The sequence below is a fragment of the Vigna angularis genome, chromosome 1 (genome assembly GCF_016808095.1).
Source record: "Vigna angularis cultivar LongXiaoDou No.4 chromosome 1, ASM1680809v1, whole genome shotgun sequence".
NCBI lineage: Eukaryota > Viridiplantae > Streptophyta > Magnoliopsida > Fabales > Fabaceae > Vigna > Vigna angularis.
This window is the reverse complement of record NC_068970.1, coordinates 25,634,241-25,656,377: the sequence shown is the minus strand read 5'-3', so window position 1 is coordinate 25,656,377 and position 22,137 is coordinate 25,634,241. Positions and strand designations below refer to the sequence as shown.

At 33.1% G+C, this 22,137-nt stretch overlaps 1 protein-coding gene and 2 long non-coding RNA genes across 3 annotated transcripts; 2 read left to right on the top strand and 1 right to left on the bottom strand.

The window, feature by feature from the left end:
- Positions 1–5,664: 5,664 nt before the first annotated feature.
- Positions 5,665–14,248, bottom strand: LOC108328019 (probable rhamnogalacturonate lyase B). Its single transcript, XM_017561790.2, has 16 exons — positions 14,088–14,248; positions 9,343–9,418; positions 9,147–9,268; positions 8,934–8,984; positions 8,491–8,604; positions 8,278–8,397; positions 8,034–8,169; positions 7,738–7,920; positions 7,500–7,658; positions 7,303–7,409; positions 7,125–7,218; positions 6,877–7,018; positions 6,635–6,794; positions 6,430–6,546; positions 6,217–6,340; positions 5,665–6,122 (listed from the first exon to the last, which is right to left on the bottom strand). Exons 1-16 carry the CDS (start codon positions 14,246–14,248, stop codon positions 5,886–5,888), a joined length of 2,103 nt encoding a protein of 700 aa, XP_017417279.1. The 3' UTR covers positions 5,665–5,885.
- Positions 14,249–16,193: 1,945 nt separating this feature from the next.
- Positions 16,194–18,284, top strand: LOC128195777 (uncharacterized). Its single transcript, XR_008247643.1, has 5 exons — positions 16,194–16,733; positions 16,843–16,925; positions 17,017–17,110; positions 17,654–17,720; positions 17,868–18,284. It is a non-coding gene; the product is annotated as an uncharacterized LOC128195777 (long non-coding RNA).
- A 607-nt stretch (positions 18,285–18,891) lies between these two features.
- LOC128195776 (uncharacterized) lies at positions 18,892–19,628 on the top strand. The gene is made up of 3 exons (XR_008247642.1): positions 18,892–19,143; positions 19,240–19,304; positions 19,409–19,628. It is a non-coding gene; the product is annotated as an uncharacterized LOC128195776 (long non-coding RNA).
- Positions 19,629–22,137: the final 2,509 nt, after the last annotated feature.

Genomic DNA, 22,137 nt, shown 5'->3' with positions numbered 1-22,137 from the left:
GTTATGAAAGTTTCTTAGAATTCAATTTTTGCAGGATTTGATATATTTCTTTTTTTTCATTTGTCTTTGATGGATCTTGATTAAAATATTTCACTATTGGAGGTCAAAATTCGATCCTTAAGGAGTCAAATTCCAACTTTTTGTGTGACGTTTGATATTGTTGAATCCACACCAAAATTAAACTGTGTGCGTTCATCGCTAAATATGCGAAAAACATGGAAATTTGGTTTTCAAGAAAAAATAAATATTTTGATGTGCTACATTGTAACATCCCAAAAATACAGTAAAAACCATATAATAGAATTAATTACATTTAATGATAAACCAATTCAGTCTTATACTAAACAAGGGCACGGTTTTGGCCGAACGACCTTACATAGCTTTGCCAAAAGTAAATTGTACAAGATTCAAGGGAAACATGACCGAACGACTTACAAAAGTCAAATTACCGATCGGTCAAATAACAAAAGGGAAAGGAAGTGACCGAACGGTCACTTCATGCTAAACTACTAACTACAACCGAACGTCCTACTGTTCGGCGTTTACTTCCACTTCAACGAGGTTCGCGTCTTCAAAATCTTCTTCTTCCAGCGCCTCTTCAAGTAGCGCGCTTCCATCTGCTCACATCCACACGGATGATCTTTGCAAAACAAGACGGACGTACAACAAGACAACATAAGGAAAACGCAGGGTAAGCTTATGTAATTTAATTCAAGAAAATATCATACGTTTATCAATTCAAACACATCAAGTACATTTCAACATATTTATACAAACAATGCCTACTACTAGACTGACCGTCCGGACTGTATGAATTCTGTGTAGCTACAACGTTCGTGCACCCGGGTGATGTAGTAACTGGAATTCTCATCAGATATCACCCAAGGTTAGTCCGTTCCGTCCAAAGTACCCCTAAGGACTAGGACCTCCTGTCGTTACCACACATGATTTACCCTCCTCTACGTGAGGACGAGTACTCACGGAACATCAGGATGAACCGCCAGCTAAGCATTGCCACATTCATACTTTACCAAATTTCAATATACATTCAAGAGTCGTTCCTCCCCGGAACGCTCGTTCAAATCCACAATCTTACATTCATCTCATATACTCTTCATCCTTTATAACCTTTCACTTAGGTGTCATTTTCATCATCCTTTCTAAACATATAAAATAACGAACGTTCCGCCCTCTTCATAACGAGAACGAACGATGGAAACGAGATCGATAAAATCTCTCGTTCCAAAATGGAATAAGACCAAGAGAATTACTTTTAGATTTGAGAATAGCTCGAGTACAACAATATACCATAAATGACGAACGTGATTTACATAGTAAATCAGTTAAATGAACTGACTCCCGTGAATTCAAACCCATACTCAAGCAATAATTTAAGTACAGGGCTCAAGGCCGGATCCAATGAAGGTAGACATGTCAGAACGTTAAATGACCATATTTAGAATCATTCATATACAGAAACCGAATGCTAGTCAGTGACAAGGCATGGTAAGAATAGGTTACTGATAATTTGGACGAACGCTATTTCATCAAGATTGATTATACAAGAAAGGGGATACGAGCGCTTGGTATAAGACCGAGCACTACTCCTTACGAGCGCTAGGTGTGAAACCGAGCACTAATAAACTTATAATAAAAGGGTTGATAATTATATTAAGTTACTATTGAAGTGGTGTTTACGAACAACGAGAATATACAAGTACATATACATATATTAGGTTTATCACATTAGATTCAGGCCCCACTATGCTTGGCCGAACGCTCAAGCATAGTATTACCACACGAAGACGCTCGTCCTACACTAGGATTCTCTCCAAATGAAAGAATCTCATTTCAACTAGGTTTACTAGGAAAACCGAACGGTCAATGACCATTCAGTGACGAACGTACTTTATCATAGTGAAATCTCATATACAGAATCTTTTACATTCAGACTCATTTTTCTTAACTTATAACTTCAGAACTTTATAAAATTCCTATCATAATAAATTTTCATATCTCATACAGCACATATCATATAAGTTTCATATTTCATTTCATCTCATCCAATAAACGAACGTTCATTCCATACATTCATATGAACCATCATGCATCAAACTCTCAATCAACTAAACGAACATTCAGACAGTTCAACAGCAAATAAATCAAATTAAATTAAATAAGCTTCCCTTACCTCTTAAAGTGAACGAACGTACTAAGGTAAAATACTCTTCGTCTGACTGAGTTCCCTTCTACCCTTACGTTCCACTCCACTTTAAACTAATTCAAACATCCAATAAACCAACAGAGACTCAGACAGGATAACAGCATGCAACCGGAGCTGGGTTTGCATGTATCAGAAAAACGAACGGCTAGGCATAAAGAAACTTACCAGTTTCAGAACTCAGATTTGTTCGGTTCAAAGTGAAGCTTGAGACGCCGGGAGTGCTCCTACGGTCTCTGAATGAGGATCGGAGAAGAGAAAGATGAGTTACAGTAGAGAGAAGGGAAAGTTTTCTAGAGGGAAGAAGGAGAAAATGAAAGATCAGATTTTTGGAAGAAGAAGGGTGCATGCAGAGTGAGTGGGAAGGAGGTTTCAAAAATCATTTTTTCTTCCCACGTAAAACGAGCGTCCGCTCTTCTGCTGACACCTGCATCCCACTATCTAATTTCAGATCCTCGTTTCTTGACACCTGGCGTCTGTGTAGAGGGTTTTGGGTGCGTTTTAAATGAGCTGACAGGAGGGGTTTTGGGTGCATATTTACGAGGTCTGTATTCCATGTTATTATAAAAAATAAACTACAAATGAATCTTTAACATTTACAAAATTTATAAATATCATAAGAACAACAAATACATATAATTAAGGTTTAATAGGTTCGGAAGTCCCTATTTATGCAGATTTGTATCAATTGGGTCCTCGTATTATGAACGTTTTCAATTGGGTCCCTGTTTTGATAAAATTTGAATCAATAAAGCCTTTGCCGTTAAATGCTATGGATGGCATTAATTTTCTTGCAATGTGGCATGCTGAGGTGTGATTTAATTACGAGGTGGCATTGATGTGGATTTATTTCATTTTAAGTTTAAAAAATATTTAAAATAAATGACGAGGTATCATCGTTCTTCTTCAATAATTCCCTTCAACCACCGTGCCGTCAACCACCGCCGTATCAGCGCCGCCAACTCGAGCCTCACTGGCCACCATTGTCGTCTTTGCATCTTCGCAGAAGCCGCCGCAATCATAATCGTGGCACCAGTCTTCACCGCCACCATGGGAAAGGGCTTCTCCTTGTGCCTCTGCCTACGCGCCGTTAGAATGGGAAAATGCTTTCTCCGCTTCTCGCACCAAAATTTCCGAATGGAGATGGCTCTCTTCTGTTTCTGGGTTTGTTTGCAGGTCTGATTGTGGTTACAGGTGGAGATGAACGAAGGAGAAGATGATTCGCGCCATGGCTTTCGAACAGCTGCGCGATTTTGATTTTCTCTGTGATTGGGTTTTTGCGTGTTTTCTCTGACAGGTGCGAGGGTGATGAAGGTTAGTGGTTGCGATCATGGCAACGTCTTCACGGCGGTTTTGTGGCGCTAAGGTTTGGCGAAGCAGCTGCGAGATGCGAAAAAAAAGGCGCGATTCGGAGAGGCTTGCATCTCTGGTTTGGGGGAGGTTGCGGCGAAGCTTGCGAGGAAGGAGATCGAATCACGCTTGGTGGCGGAGGACGAAGGAATCACGATTCTGGTGGCTGATACGATTCACGTTTCTGCGATGGTGGATAGCGGCGATTTGAAGGTTGACGGTGGTGGCTTCAAGGTGGCTGACGGCTAGGGTTTCTGGGTTTCCTCCTTTCCCCTGTCTGAAACCCTAATTTTGGGTGAGAAAGGGGTTGACATGTGGCAGGTCTTCACTGGTCACATTATGAATCAGTCAAAGCTGGTCAACAAGACTCTTCTGATGCTGTGCCACCTCGTAATTAAAGGACACCTCAGCATGTCATATGAGAAGAAAATTAACGCCATCCATAGCATTTAACGGCAAGGGCTTTATTGACTCAAATTTTACCAAAACAGGGATCCAATTGAAAACTTTCATAATACGAGGACCCAATTGATACAAATCTGCATAAATAGGAACCTCCGAACCTATTAAACCTATAATTAAATAACTATAATTATATAACTGTTAAAAAAAAGCGATTAATTCAATTTATAATATATTTCTTGTGTAAAATATTAATAGATAATTCAATAAAAACTTGATAAATATGTTCAACAAATACAAATTTTATCAGATAAATTCTAACTCAAGTTAAAAAATTAAACTTAATTTAATTTTAAAAAACGTGTTTATAAGTATTAAGATAGTCTAAATTATCCTTATCGTTTCAGTCAATAACTTTTATTTGGTTTATAATTATAATTTTTATATTTCAATTTAAAAACTTAATATAAAAAATTATAATTAAATAAATTCAGCTGTTAATAAAATTTGCATATACAATAATTTCATATGCTTTTTGAAAAAGAAACAATTAAAAATAATAAATTAATTGTTTTTTCATGGAATATAAGATTTTGAAAACTCAAAGAGTTTGAATTTCCTCCTTTTCAAACTATAAGGAGGTAGGACCAAACAAGAAAGTTGGTTCCGCAAATGAAAAAATCTAAAGTTTTGATCGTTATAAGGATGGGAGGAAGAAATCCAATAAAAGCATTATCATATGCAGTGAAATGCATGAGAGAGAAATAATTTCAATAGAAAAATGTAAGATTTTGTCCAACCAAAATATTTCCATTTCATTTATAGAAAACAAGTGCAATAATTTACATTTGATTGACCGATGAACAATTTATTTAAAATAATGTTAGTGAGGTGAAAATTCTCCATAAAAAGTGTTAATATGGTGACATTAATTTGTTTAATTCATTATTATAATAGTATATTCAATTTATTAATATTTTTATATAAATTGTACATAAATAAAATCGATGTATAATACCAATTATTTTAGACAGATTATGATTCATCTCTTACGTGTTATCTTATCATTAATGTGAATTATTTTAAATTATCTTTTATTTTTATAATTTCAAATTTTATCTTATAAGTTGATGTAATTATTAGTTTATTATCATAAAAGTATGTAAATTTATTTTAAGAAAACTTTTTTTTATCAGAATTACAATTATATCTTTTTTAACTTAAGGGAATTTTAGATTTTATTTTGTTCCTAAACAATGTCGGTCTATATTTTTAACAATCTAATCTCTCAAACTTTTATTAACAATACTTATAAACACTTTTTATATATTCACAATAAAAACATAAGTTTCATCTTTACATATTCAAAATGTTAATAAAACTATTTTTTATAATGTCCTTAGTGTGTTCATCACGAAAATAAAATCAATAATTTCTAATAAGTTCCATAATATATTTATAAGAAAAACTAATATATACAAGACATATTGATCTAGTTTGGTTAAACTCAAAACAAAATGATAACACAGTTTGGTTAAACTCAAAACAAAATGATAACACAGTTTGGTTAAACTTGAAATAAGTGCTTTAAAAATAATCATATATTTAAGAGTAGATTATATGTTCACATTGAAATAAGTAAAAAAAAAATACAGATTTTAAAATGAACAGATTATACAAACACAAAGAAAAGCTAAAATATGCTGATTATATTAAAACCACCTTTGTTAAGTAAGCTTATACAGACTCATAATAAATACACACATGCTATACTAGGTCCCTACTCTAGTCGAATGGGGTGCTTTATAGCAATACCTTTTTGGTCTAGGGTTCAAGAAAAGACAGTTTGTGTGTGTTAATAAATCAATGATTGAATTGAGCTTAACTAGATCTTCGGCTCCATTAAGTCCTTCTATGCTTCTGGTCTTTCAAAACGGATGTAGTCATACATAATGCCTTGAAAAGGACTCATACCTTTTGTTTGTCTAAGATAGATGGTGTTGCTTCCTTCCACCAATACATTGCTTCCTACTTCAATACTATAAGGCCAATACAATCCATGGATGCCATGTCTTGCTATTGCATTATCTTGACCTATTAATCCCGTAGAAAAATGTGGAGGACGAGCCACAGGGTTGTTGAACCTAACCTATTAACACATGACATAATGTTCGTGAAATTATCGCTCATACCAAACCCAACAACTACATATAATTTATAAACACACTCATATCTCAACTTACCATCAAGTTAGAACGTGTAGCTGAGGCCAAGGCAAGTCGCAGTGTGTAGATGCCTCTCATAACAAATGGGAGATGAAATTTAATCTCCCATACTGTTGGATGATATGAGTTGTTTCCAATGTTCCTGCATTTGGATTTTAAATTATAAATCAAATATCAACAATAATAGCTATATATAGTTATCAGATCAATAAAATTAATTACATTAATCACCTGGGAACATGAGCATAAAACCAATCTTTACTGTAATCACTCACGCCAACAGTGTAAGTGAGGTCCTCATTTGGATATAACTCGTTGTAACGCTTCCATAATCCATATTGTCTAAACCTGTTAGTGGGAAAATTAACGTAAGAGAAACTGAAAATGGGATGCAGGCGAAAAGCTTAAGCAGTTGCTGATTGAGTTTTGAACTAACTTGTGCAATGGTTTTGCTATGTATAATCGGTTTATGAGGTTAGGATAAGGATTTGGAACGTGGAACTCTGCAGCAGAGCGATCTGGGATGCCAATTTCCCATAAGGTTGGTCCATTTCTTGGAGGATTGTATATGAGTGAACCCAATTGGATGATACATCCTATAATACACAGTGCAAACATGTTAGTGACAATAATCTGTCACACAATAATCATAGATGAAATTCGTGGAAAATTACGTACCTGGTGTTATGGTTATGGTAGTGTTATATTTATAGTCTCCAAAAACTCCAGGAATCCATGCATATAAATTGTAGTCTCCTGGTACAATATTTGCTATAGCGAAGTGGCCAAGTTTAGCAGCTTGAGTCCAGAATTGGTAACCCTGAAAGAAATGGTAAAGTAAAAGGAACACATTTTTTAGTGTTTCATTGGCTAGTTTTTATTTTCTATTCCGTGATTGGAACGTAATGGAAACTATAAATAAATACCTTGCTTTGTCTCTGCCATGATCCCACGTCTCCAGGAAGTGCCAAACCAATGTGGGCATTTTCGCCATATAAAAATGTGCCTCCTTTAATGTGTCTGGTGGTAAAGGCAAGCAACATTAATATTTCGTATCAGAAAAATATTATAAGATGAAATATTATTTGATGAACATGTATGTACCTGTCTTGGACGAGTAATTGTCCTTCCACTCTTCCCCTTTTATTTGTAGGGACAAAATCCTCTGATTTAGGGAAATCATAAGGCCATCTATTGATTTCCTTTGATAGCTACGTGAATGAAAAAAAAATCATCAATCACATTAAAGTCTGATATAAGAACATTTTTAATGTGGTATTGAAGGTTGTTAGTTGTGGTACCTGTTGTACAGCATCACTCCAGAGGACTTGTTCTGAATGATGAACCCTTGAAACTGAGTTAAGATAAGCAAAAACGGGACCATATACTTTCTTGAAGGGTTCTCCTTCGTGTAATGTCATGGTTACTTCCTTCCCAGAGTAGTGAGTGGTATGGAGTATCTAGACATAAATAAAATCATCAAATTATATATGAAGCTATTATTATTATGATGATGATGATGAGAAGTTCTGAACTTACATTAAGAGTGACAGGGCCAACATGAGAAGTAAGGCCTTGCCTAATTGGGCCACCACTACGAAACTCATTACTTGGTGTGATCATCCAAAAGCCCACTGACTTATTGTTCTTCAAGTCCAAGTTAATCCACCCATGAACTTTGTTGTCTTTGTTCTCACAAGAGTATTGATATTTGTCATCAACCTGATCATAGCCCAATCCCACAACAAAATAATCACACACAATATCACCTTTAAAAAGTTAATTTTTCTATAAAATATATGAAAAGATTTTCTGAAAAAAGTAGAGAGGAGTACCTCTCCTTGAAGCTGAGGGTTACTAGGATTGGTGATTAGAGCAGCTTCATCATAATCAAGGCGTTGCCCTGTAGATCTATCTTCTGCTGTTGGCATGACTCGCTGCCTATCATCTGCTATAGCCATGTAGTGGAACCTGTGCAGGTCACATTTTACTATTGGTCGCTGTTTTCGACATTTTAAGATTATGATTACAAACAACACTCATAAAAATATATGTTCGTGGCACTGCTTTTCAACTTACCTCTCCTTCTGCAGCTTGAAAACAATCCTAATGTGATCAATCTCCGTTGCAGGAAAATCTTCAGGATGCTCAAATATACCATATATGTATAATCCTGAACTACCTCTTCGTAAAATATATCTGCAAAATTCGACCATTTCATAAATTGTTGGTCATGTGTTAAATTACTTTTTAAAATAAACATGTAGTTGAGCATGACCTAAAAAAAACTACCTTTTGTCTATGTTTAAGGGAGGACTTGAGTTGTCCTTGTTCCACGTTCTGGAAAACGAAAGTTCTACTTCATTCTTGTTGGTCTCTATAACTGAAAATCTACTCCCTTCAATTCTGCGGATCCAACATATATGCTTAAATTTCATGATTCATTATGTTATTATCAAATCTACGATGACATCATGAACCCATACATTTATAATCTTTTTTTTTTTATAGATATGAATATGGAAAATGATAAGGATACTTTTACAACATTTTTTTGACAACATTTTAACATCATCGTGTTATTCTGTGATTGGTCCAAAATTACTCCACAGTCAATAATAATAATAACTATAAATACCAACATGGACCAATCACATATTGATACGTAGATAGTGTTAAAATGTTATCAAAAAAATATTGTCATAAGTATCGTTATTCTATGAAAAAAGGTTTACCCCCAAAGTTTTGAAGGGACTCCAGGTGAATTCCAGACAATGTCAAAATACCTGCAAAGACGAGGACTTTAATATTATCTGAGTTAAATAATAGCTTCGTTTGATTCTTTGTTTGGTTTTTGAAAAGCTAAACTTTTTAATTTGTTTGAAAAAGGATGGGCTAAAAAAGGAGTTATTGAATATAAGTTAAAGACGACATAGGTATATACGTACCCTCTGTTGTTGAAGTTATTGCGACCTTCAAGCACATTTTTTATTCCATTATACGATATTCCAAGGATAGTGCCCTCCGGATTTGAGAAAGTTACACGAATGATGCCATTTTGCACTGTGATCTGAGGGCATAAGATAAATTAATGAAAGTTGCCTCATTTGGTTACAGTTCATGTTAAAATTGGATATTTAATACCTGCTTGTTTTCTATATGCAATTTGACTTCAGGATTATTAAATGCTACGTCAGAACCTTTGAACTCACTTAAACTCCTGCAATTGGAAATATAACGTTGAGTGAACAATAAGTTATGATTGTTTTGTATGTGTAAGGTTATTTCAAAAAAGAATCAATTGCATAATTGATAACGATATATTAAAATTATACAAAATAAAAGTAATTATAATTATTTACAACTTATATTTTATGTGAATTTTTATATTATTTGGATTCCAAAAAGTGACATAGTAAGAATCAACAAATCATGTATTAAAGGTACTGTCTTTTGTCCGTCTCAATTTTGTCAGAAAAAAATAATATTATTAAGATGAAGAAATATTTAAACTATTTCAAACGTCTACTCCTAAACAACGTGAGATTATGGGATGTGATGAAAAGAAATAAATATATATAAATAAAATTTTATATATTATTAATATAAAATTATATATAAATTTTTGTTTAAGATATGAAAAAAATCTGATTGAAGAAGAGATGGTAATTTTTTTATTGAAAAACATGTTAATAATTATTGTTTTAAATTGAATGTACACGAGGAAAGACAAAGAAACATATAGAGATTATTGGGTTAAGAAAAAAAATTAGAGTAAGAGAAAAACCTTGAGGCACAGCGAATGAGTAAGAAGCAGAAGTGTATTATTCCCCCTAATAGGAGAAAACCAGTTTTCTTTGTGAAAACCATAATTTTTATCTTGATATCTGGATGTTCAAGCAAACCTTTCAATTCAACCTAGTCGTAAGATGCTCCAATTTGTTAAAGAAAGAACTATGTAAAACGTTGGACTAGCGTTGGAAATATATACTGTAGTAGAGATAAGTTAAGATTTTCTTTCCCACTAAATATATTTATTATATAAATTTGAAGATAATAATTAATTAAACAGTTATCTTTCTCAATGTATTTTCATCAATAATAATTCTGTAATTTATTAAAAATTATAATCTTGTAGAAATAAGATAATAAAACAGATAAATTCAAATTGTATTGCATTTAGGCCCGAATATTGGTTGATTGAGTTAGATTCGAATCTAATATAAGTAATTCAATATAATAGAAACTTAATATTTTATTATTTATATTTGATTATTTAATTTATCGGATTAGACTAACCGTTCGGAATTAAATTGATTGGATTATTCAGATTATAGGTGATGAATTTAATTTTTTTTATAAATAAAATAAATGTATCGAATTTTAAACAAAAAAAAAAATCACTTATGATATTAGTAATTTCTTTATAATAGACTATAATTTTATCTAGCTTATTATTAAATTTAACAAAATATATCATATCAAAATCAAAATTTAAAATGTACTTCCAAATTTATAAACATTAAAATATCAATATAGGTTGAATACTTACAACATTATAACCAGTATCCAAATCTGGCTATTATTATTTTATTTATATAATATTATCTCTTCACCACACCCTTGGCCAAACTTTGCTTTGGTTTTTTAAGATTTAACAAATTTGCGTTTTATTTGTTCATGACTAGTTGCATTCAACAGGATACAAATAATTAACTATACCTTTGGTAATTTTCAAACTTAAGATATTATTGGATAGTTAGTTAAAATACTAGTAGTGATGTGATCAACGTAGAAATAACTAATAACGCCAACTGTGTCGAATTTACTAATACCATTAAACTAACTTGTCATTCTTATTATAATTAATTAATTTCTTTTAATTGCCTACTTAATATATGAATGTATTAATTTGATTTCTATATTTTTGGTATTTTTTTTATGTATTGAAAAATTTTCCAATATATATTTAATAAGATATTGAAAATGTGATTCATTTTAAATAATTTTTTATCTTTATATATATATATATATATATATATATATATATATATATATATATATAATTTTGGATATATAATTTCTTTTAATAAATATTTTGAAATTGAATTCAATTTCTTACAGAAATATCTTCGTACTATATATATATATATATATATATATATATTTATATAGAGGATATCCAAAAGAAAATAACGTTGATATTTTTAAAAATATATTCTTTTTTTAATAGAATAATAATATTAATATAATATAATTTAAAATTATTTACTTATAAGATACTTATTTATTGTTTTATCATTTATTTTTTTATCGTGATGGATATTTAGTCTTTTAGTCAATAAATCAGGTTAATTGATAAATTTATAAGTATATTTTTGGATTGATAATTCTAGTTGATTATTTTTGAGCCAATTACCTTTAAATCAATTAGTATGGTTGATCATATTGATCGAACCCAAATCGATTAGCAAACCGATTAATATACCATCAGGCTGATTATTCGAACCTACATGTAGATCGACTAATTATAGAGTAAAGATCAAATTAACACTTAACTAATGATATTTATGAATCAATTAACTAATGTTGATTAAGATATGATTGGGTTATGATCAGACTAGCAAAAGGGTAAAATCTCATAACAACTACTATAAATAAATGTATAAGATATGACTATTCACACATGACTGAATTTAATATCCTTGTGATTGGTCACCTACTGACTTAAGCATCGAAATACCTACAAACATCCAAGCGGTTTTGGACAAACTAGAAACCTTGAAGAATAAATGGACAAGAGTTAGGAGCGGTTCATGACAAGCTATTTGGGAGTTGAGAGCACTTGTCTAGCCTTGTAGAAATATTTTGACGCCCACCGTGAGACTAATTGACCACTTGTCTACTACCACAGTCACCGCAAGGAACATAATGAGCAATGTTGTGGTAAAAGAGGTAATCGATTTCTACCTTTGTGGTTGGCCACTCACCTCGGCTAGTTGGCCTCGGCTCGGCCAGTCAGCCTCAACTAGTTGGCTTGTTCAACTAGTCGGCCTCGACCAATTGGCTTCAACCTCTCGGCCTCAATTACTATCGATTTTTCAGTATCGACAAATCGGCTCGGGCAGTCAACCTCAACTAGTCAACCTGTTCAGCCACTCGGCCTCGGCCAATTGGCCTCAATTAGTTGGCCTCTTAAACCATTTAACCTCAACCATTCGATCTCAACCTTTTGGTTCAACCATTCAACATTATCCATTTGGCTTTAACCATTCGACTCGGTCATTCAATCTCAACCTCTCAAACTCGATTTCTCTATTGACTTTTTAGTCTTAATATTTCGATTAGGCCATTTAGTCTCAACCGTTTAGTTTCAACCGTTCATCTCAACCATTCTGCCTCAACCATTTAGCTTGGCGATTTGACTTCAGCCATTCAAACTCAACCTCTCGGCCTTAATTTTTTTGGACTTTTAATTTTAATCTTGATAGTTCGGCTTGACCAGTAGGCCTAAACCAGTTGTCCTGTTTAGCCACTTCGCCTCGGCTAGTTTAGCCACTTCATCATGTTCAGCCATTTGGCCTCAACCATTCGGTCTCAACCTTTCGGGTCAATCATTTGGTCTCAACCATTCGACCTCAACCTCTCGACCTCGATTTCTCTATCAAATTTTCAGTCTTGACATTTTGGTTCGGCCATTTAGCTTCAATCATTCAGCTCAACCATTCAACCTCAACCATTCTGCCTTAACCTATGGGCCTCGATTTCTCTTTTTGACTTTTTAGTCTTGACATTTTGTTTTGGCCATTTGACTTCAACCATTTGGCTCGACCCTTTGGCCTCAACCATTCGAATCGGCCATTCGACTCCAACCATTCGACCTCAACCTCTTGACCTTGATTTTTTTGTTGAATTTTACTCTCTACATTTCGATTTGGCCATTCAGCATCAACCATTTGATTTCAAGCGCGTGTTGCCACGAAAAATGCAATGTCAGAATTGCAGGTGTTGTTGAACTGATTGAAGATGTCGACTCATGAGGCTATAAGGAATCATGATGAGTTTGACTGGCTGCAAGATGATGTCGTTAGTAAGAAGGAGACAACGAAGCAAGTAGAAGAAATGACGAAGGAACGCTATATGTTGTAATCGAAGATTATGAATTTGACCCACATGCTCGTCACTGACACGAGGAAGATCTCACAAATGAAAAACATGAAAATATAAATATAAAGAGGAACTCAATAATTCAAAAGTTGGTCACGGTCATGAAGAAGTCAGCTTAAGAAGACAACTAATGTAAAAAAGAAAAGAAGAAGTTGGCCACAAAGAAAGAGAAGAACCCAATTATTAATTAAAGAAACAAACTTGGTGTGGGATTATGCATATCGGGATATAGGAATGAAGAGTAAAAGATTTGTTTAAGTTTATGAAGGAGTTTTGTGAGATAAACATTGAATGGATCCCACACAATTGGACATGTTTTGTAACTTGCATGACTTTGGTACATGGTTTAAAGTGATGGAGTGATGTTGATTAGTTGTGGTGTGATGGCTTTCCAGAGATAGGGGTGATGGCTTGATAGAGATAAGGGAAGTTTTTTGTTATAAATCACCAAGTGAAGAAAGCAAACATGCACCACCGAGAACCACATATGTGAAACAGAGAGCTACAAAGTGTGTAGAGTGAAAGGAGAAAAATAAGAGGGAAAAGGGGGGGGGGGGGGGGGGGAGGGTGCCATCGAGAAATAGTAGGATATAAGGGTTAGTGTTGTGTGCAGAATTGCACACCATGAGTGTTGTTTGTGAGCTTTTGAGAGTGTTATGAGAAAATGAGTGAAGAGTTTTGTGTGTGTATCTTGTATTTTCAAGTTTTTCAATAAGAAATACTTTTTGTAGATTCCAGCAAACACATGTTCCACCCGGAAAACCTGTCTCCTCTGTACAAAAGCCCAAGAAGACGCCTTGGACTTGGGGGCAACAACCTGCTTTGCATCGAACCATCGTGAGAGTGGCCTTCGCCTACCATTGGCAACGGTGCCATGAAGCATTTCCCCATAGTTGAGTAGTTGAGGATGTTGGCTACGAAGCGCCACCCCCTATTTCTCGTCAACACTCAGCAAGTTCTCCCCTATCAACTTAAACCTAATCGGTTGATTCCAAAACAAGGGAACCTTGACGTTTGATGTAAGATCCTTGAAAATATTTGTAAGTTAAAATGTAAGATCCATAAAAAAAAAAATATTTATAATTGTAAATTTTAACATTTTATTAGTAATAATAATTTTAATGGATAGAAAAATGTAAATTTTTGGATATAAAGTTATAGTAATTCTAGAGGGAGAGCTTCAAATTTTTGATAACTTATTTAGGATTTTTTTTTAAGAAAAGTGAATAGTGAATAGTAAATAGTAAATAGTAAATAGTAAATAGTGAATAATGAATAGTGAATAGTTAAAAAAAATATATTAAAATAAATTGTGGAAGAGAACACTCCACGTAGAATTAATCATTCAGAGATAAGAATGATGAATAAAAAATAATTTTTGAATAGTAAAAATGAATAGTAAAAGTGAATAGTAAAAATGAATAGTAAAAAATGAATAGTAAAATTTTTTGGCAATAAATAATCAAGGGGGGGAGGCTGAAAATTTGCACCAAAATTCTAGAGAAATTGTGAGAGAAGAGAGTTGGAGGAAATTATAGTTAAAGAGGGGAAATTCTGGAAGTTTCCGGAGAACGGTTTGAGAAGAGGAAACTAAGTCTGGAATAGAGGTAAGGGAAGCTAACTTTGAGTATTTCTTTTTGTATTATCTTGAGTCTTGAATATGCTATAATTTTTCTTTTGTCTGATTTTAAATCTTGAATATGGAGTATTTTGTTTCTGTATGATTTTGAATTTTAAATAAGAGTATGTTTTGTGTTAATATCCAAGTGTGATAGTTGTAAAATATGATGTTGATTATGTTATGCCAATTGTATGTTATTAGTGGTTTATTTTTGTATTTTGGAAGGATTAGAAATTGTCTAATCGGCTCTGCCAGATTCAATTTCTTATTTCCCCAAACATTTTATTGTTTTCCTTATTTATTTTTATTGTTTTTTGGAAGGATTAGAAATTGTCTAACCGGCTCTGCCAGATTCAATTTCTTGATTCCCCAAACTTTTTATTTCCTTCCGTATTTATTTTATTACATTTTTGGAAGGATTAGAAGTTGTCTAACCGGCTCTGCCAGATTCAACTTCTTGTTTCCCCAAACTATTTATTTCTTTGCTTATTTATTTTATTGCATTTTTGGAAGGATTAGAAGTTGTCTAACCGGCTCTGCCAGATTCAACTTCTTATTTCCCCAGACATGTATTGTTCTTGTTATTTAATTATATTGTATTGATGGATGGATTAGAAGTTGTCTAACCGGCTCTGCCAGATTCAACTTCTTGTTTCCCCATGAATTTTTATATTAAGATTATTTTTATGATTGTCAAATATTGTATTCTTCTATGACCATTTATAGTAATGTTTTATTATTGTTAATTGTTTATAATTATCTTGTATGAATTCTATTATGGATGTTTATTGTGATGAATTTATTGAATGAGTTTGTTGGCTGAAATTAATCTTGTTGGAAGGTTTGGAATAAGGGTTCTGTAATAGCTTGTATATGGGTATTAAATATATAAACAGTGTTTGAGGTTGTTGTGAGAGGAAGTAAAATTAGGCATTTTAAGATTTAGAGCATAAGAAAATAAGGCAGATAAATTAAATAAATAAATTGTTAATTATTGAATGCCTCCCTTTGTTGGCACTACAAGAAAAAGGTCATTTACATACGAATTATTATATACGGATCTGAATCTGTATATAATAAAACTATTATATACGGATATTATGTACGGATGTTAAAAAATAATAAAAAAATTAAAAATTTAACCCTAAGTGAAAACCTAATAGGCTGAGAATTAATTGAAAAGTTCTCGCGCCATTCCCAGCTTTCCTTCTCATCTCTTTTGCTCTGAGCTTTCCCTCTCATCTCTTTCGCTCTGAGCTTTCCCTCTCTTCTCTTTCCCTCTCGATCACAAACCATCGTCACATGTTTTTCGTTAATGAGGTTTCGAGAAAGGGAATGGGATCGCGGTGCCGTTGAGGGCCCTCGTGCTCCGGTCTAACCGAGGGTTTGGATCGACGGCCGTTGCATAGTGCTACTACAAGGATGACGAGAAGAGGAGTGTGCGACACACGGCATGCTTGACACACAGGGTTGCAAGCCGAAGCGTGGAGTGTAGTGGGTGATGATAGGGAAGCCTGGAGCTGGGAGGAACCTCTTAGCGTAGAGGCTCTCGAAGGTTCTAGAAGTTCCTCACATTTCCATGGCTATGCTCTTCAGTCAGAACCTCAACCCTTGCTCCTACCTCTATCACCAACGAGCAAATGCCTTAGATCATGGAAAACTTGTCCCAGAGGAAAATACTCTTTTATGACCATCACGCTTCGTTCTTTTTGCACTCACGGTCACGCTAACAAAGTTCCTTCATCTAGTAAGTAATCCCTTTCTTCTTTGATTCATAAATCCCTAAAATTGCAAAACTCGAAAACCCTAATTTGCTTCTTCTTTCTTCCTATTTCACGTAACGATATGTGGTGTAGTTCGGAAGACGTTGTTCCATTGTTACCAGATATCGATTGAGGCGAGGGTGTTGCATTTTGAAAACATTCGAAGTGGTAGTAAGGTATGTTTCGGTGATATTTGTTTTCTCACGAGGTTTTTGTTATGTTGTTTTGTTCATCATTCTCTTTGACCTGGTTTGGACATGTTCTTAGGTCTTAATGGATTAATTAGGGGCATTCAGGAGCCTAACTTTGTGCAATTGACCAAGTCGATGGATTCATCCTTATTTGCAAACACGATATGCAGGTAAGGAGTTTTATGTGGAGTTAACATGTTCAGTGGCTAGCCTTATTTATGGTATTTATTGGCACTTCAGGTTTTTACTGTTATATTGGTAACTATTTCCTAATGAGTTGACCATTGTTGTTACAAGTAAAAGTATAACATGCTTGGAAGTGAAACCCACCTGTTGTTAGCATTCCATGAGAAAGAAAGTAGAGATTTGTGTTTTTCATGAATGAGAAATTAATGAAGAAACAAAAGAAAACTTTATCCTAGAAGCTAATTTGGCAAAGTAACCTTTCATTACTAGTATTCATACTCTTTTTTGTACCCTGCTGTATTTTACTAATAAGACAAGAAATTTACCATAGTGATTCATGAGTTAATTTGTATCTATGAGATTTTGAATCCTAATTTTGGAGATTTTAATGATTTGATGATCTCAATTCCTGCTAATGGACATGACAATTGGTTTGCTTATGTGATTTCATAATCGGCCAAGGTGCAGGGTATGCTTAAATATGCATAAACAAGTTCAATTTTCTTCAATGTGACATATGATTGCAGGCTATATACAGGGAGAATATCAAATAAAAGTAACTAAAAGTGCCCTGGCCTTGTTGCTAACCAGCAGGTACAATGAATTGGGAAAAATCATGTCCATGGCCAAATCTGCATGTATTGGTTAGGGATCACTTGTAACACAAATCTTCATGAACTAGTTGAAAATTAAAGTACCAAAGCTTATCAACTTTAAGCTGACTGTTAACTTTTCTTCCAGGATATTACTTCTAGCTCTTTTGATTGCAAAATTGGCTTTCTTATGGAAATCTCATCTATCAGAGAATTACCTGATATGGTAAGAATTATGAATAACTCATGTAAATAATGATATTTGAATATGAGAATAACTTTTCTTTTGTTGTTTATCTGTCTTTATGGGCCATTGTTAGCCCAATTATTTTGACACATGTTCTTTTGTTTCTTTTGGAGGTTGATAAAAAGATGATTGTAAAAAAGAGGAAAAATTATGCTAATTTTACGAACTAGAAAAATAATGAATTAAACCTACAATATTAAAATAAAAATAATGAAGTTGTATTTTATTAATTTTTTCCTTGTTCATCCTTTTTGCTAATGCTACTAAAAGTTTAATGAATAGACAAAGAAAATTAAGATAATGGGAGTGAATATAAGGTACCACCGTCTCCATTCCAACTTTAATAGGATTCTGGGCCAAAATTTGAAAAAAATCATGTATTATTATTTATAAAAATAATAAAAGTATTTCATGATGGAATAGTTGCATTTCTCTTTCTTTTTAGATAAAATGTTTGATTATACATTTTAATTCTTTTCTCTTTTAACAATGTGTTATTGATATGTTAAAAGTTATAGATTTCATTTGCAATTAAATGACTTTATTACTTTTTTTCCAATATTGGTTTGACTGTAATTATTGTTTTTTAATTAAAGACTACTCGCTGTTAACTTTTCAATTGGAATAAAGTTTCATTCAAAGTTGCCACTTTCACAGATACTTGTTTTCTCAACAAGAACGAACCCAAGGGTGTTTGTGGTGTATTGCCATGTTCTTGCAACCATTGTAATTGCTCTAATAACTTATTTCTCACAGTATTCATCATGACCTCTCACTCCCATTTCTACTACCCTTCAATCTCAGCTCATGTCTTCACTTTCTTTTTCCTTTCACAGTAGAAATTCTCGCTCCTATTACTTTGATATTTTAATTTGATATTTTTGTAGGAATTTATTTAATTTAATATTTTTATGAGAATTAAAGTTGGCAACGCTATTGTCAAGCAGCTGGTGAGTACTTTTTTGTGAGTTTCCACTCAATATATATTTGTAGATAGCTATGCTTACCAATGTTACTACTGTGAACTGTAGGATGATCTCAATTGCCAATGTTGTTCCATTATGGTGTGTTTCAATATTTCTTTTGTTGTTTCATCTGTTCCTAATTTCATTATTAGAGATGTGCTAGTCCAACTATATGTGCTTCGATATATCTGGAGATTCTCTTGGTATCAGGGGTAGGTATCCAATTGAACATGGTTTTTGGTTTGTGAAATTTTTTCGATTTGCATTTTCACTCTTTGGACCTAAATGAGTTTGATCTTGTTCTGTAGGTGAAACCTGATGACATATGTTCCCAAGTTGGTTTATGTTCCGCCAAAAGGATTCAATCTAAGAGGTCAGAAATGTCTATGGCTCTTTTATATAGATGTCTCTACTTTCTGCTTTCCTTGCAAGTCTACTATAGTTATGTCATTTCTTATCCCCTCCCTTTGTTTTCAGATTCCATCAAGCTTGAAGAAGGTCTTCCACCCAATAATATTTTGTGCAACATTTGCAGAGCTAGCAACAATTGTTTCAGAGTTTCTTTCTGAGTAGAGCTTGATTATGTTTTAGGTGTAAATTATAGTTTAGTTAATATTCAATTCTATATTGTACAAGGGCCGGTTTGTTTTGAACTCTATTTATAAAGTCTTTCAATAAAATTTTTATGTTTTAATTATTTGTTTTAAGCATAATTATATATTATAAATTCTTTACATTTGTTGAAAGTTGAAACTAATAGCAATAACCTTATATAATATTATATTTGTAAGTTTTTTTTGTTTATTTTAAAGCTTTCTGTTTTTTATAAATATTTTTTTTCTCTATTTTATGTTACATACGGATTTATCCGTATGTAAAAGAAAATTATTTTTTTGATATATTATATACGGATATTATATACGGATATATCCGTATATAAGTTACATACGGATATATCCGTATATAAGTTACATACGGATTTATCCGTATATAAATTATATACGGATAAATCCGTATATAATTTAGCTACGATAGTTTTATATACGGATTTTTGTCCGTATGTAAGCTGTATGTAATCAAGTATTATATACGGATTTTGGGTTTTATATACGGATTTTGATGGTATGTAATTTAATTTTTTCTTGTAGTGTGGTAGGATAGAGGAACCTTAAAAACCTGAGTTGGCACATCCCTGATCATAGAGCAGCCTTGGCCTGGTCCAGTCAGTTGTGATTAGTCATATGTGCTGGCGTCGAAGGTGAATTTGATGCGTTCAGACATCTGGGTCCTCTCCGGTGACCAATTGGGGTAAAGAAAAATCTCTACTAGGATGAAAATAAAATAAAACAAGTTGATTGTAGATGCATAATATTATCATGGTAAAAATTTCATATATATTTTATTTATCATTACATTGAGCCCAGACTTTAATATGTAGTTCCTAAGATATGTTGATATATTTTGGTTGATCCATGATCTTTGTTTGGTGAAAATATGTTGAGTTATACTCGGTATGGTCAAAATGAGTTTATAATATGAAGTATGATATCTGACAATATGTTTAATTTATTGACACCAAAATAGGTTATTGTCAAATTATGATTAGAGAATGAACATGATTGAGTTATGCGGAGAAGAAGTTATGAATTGTTGATTTGATGAAATGTTGGAGTGGATAAGAGGATATGAAATGTTGATTTGATGAAATGTTGGAGTAGATTTAAGAAATCATTGCTTATGAAATGATGTTTCCTACGGGAAGTAGTATGTTCGGTTTATACCATGGGAGCTTGATATGAGCAAAGTAACACCTGAGGTTTATGAAAGCAGGCAGCAAGTGGTCTGACCATAAGGCTTTGACATAAATATGTGGTTCATAAGTTTTATAGAAGCAGGCAGAGAGAGGTCTGACCATAAGGCTTCAGAGAGTAATACATAGTATACAGGTGAGGCTTAAGGAAGCAGGCAGAGAGCGGTCTGACCATAAGGCTTCGTGAGTAAGCATGGTAAAATTGTAAGGTTTATGAAATTGAGGAAGTTGATTTTGATAATGATGAATTAATGACATCGGGGTAATGATATTTTAGTAATTGTAGAAATACATGTTTGAACTATTCTTATTACAAGTTTAATGATTGATATGATATGGTTGGCTTACCCTTATTTGTTTGTTCTATGATCATATAAATCATGTTATATGTGATTAGATAATGTTGCAGATGCGGTTGAAAAAGCTTAGAGATGAGAGAGATGCGGGAAAAAACTTTCAGGGATTTTTGTAAAAAGAATAAATTTGTATTGGGAAGATTATGTTGTGTAAAACTTATAAGTTGAAATTTCAATGATGAAGACTATATTGTTTAAAGTTTGTAAGTTTGGTATTGTACTTTGGAGTAATTGAAATAAAGTTTGATTGTTTATATGAGATATCAAATTAATTTAGTCTCTACTATCAGTAATACCCTTTAAAATATTTGGGTGTTACATTTGAGTATTAGGATTTAAAAAGAATTGAGCCTGATAGTGGTACAAGAAGAAGAATAGGGTTGTCATTGAAGCTAGCAACCAAGCCATGATTAGATAATGTCGTCGATCATGTTTAGGAAGTGTGGTTGTATTAGTGTGATCATAGAGGGATGGGCAGGAGAAGATGCATAGTCCTAGATATGTTGAAGATTTAAACGTCGTAAGGTAGCGAGAACTTGTTCTTGCCATATTATCTTCATCAAGCTTTAACATGATTGGAGTGTTGAAGGTGTGAGGAAAAGAAGAGAGCAATGTAGATACAAGTGTTGGTAGATTCGGGGAAGTCATCTTACCAAAAATTGGCTCTAGATAACATGTAAGAGAAGGAAGAAGAGATAGAAAAGGTAAAGGAAAAGTATATTCAGAGAGTGTTACTCCCTGCACCTTCTCACCTTTCTCCCTACACCCCCACATTTCAAAAATATCCTTCATCAACGGATTTCGAAATCTGTTGAAATTTTTGAAAACTCTTTCAATGGATTTCGAAATTTGTTTAAGAAAAAAAATTTCTTCAACAGATATCGAAATCCTCCATTGAAGAAAAATTTCTTCAACAAATTTTGAAATTCGTTAAAAGAATTTTTCTTCAACAGATTTTGAAATCTATTAAAGAAAAAAAAAGAAAAATGTAGATTTTTTTAAAAATATAGGAACACTTTTATGCCTCAGTTCAAAACCGA

Coding starts and splice junctions, on each gene's coding strand:
- LOC108328019 (XM_017561790.2), bottom strand. CDS start 14,248: ATGCTTCATGGCACCGTTGCCAATGGTAGGCGAAGGCCACTCTCACGA. Junction 7,019..7,124: donor CATGGCAGAGACAAAGCAAG/GTATTTATTTAT, acceptor CATTTCTTTCAG/GGTTACCAATTCTGGACTCA. Junction 6,123..6,216: donor CTACACGTTCTAACTTGATG/GTAAGTTGAGAT, acceptor ATGTGTTAATAG/GTTAGGTTCAACAACCCTGT.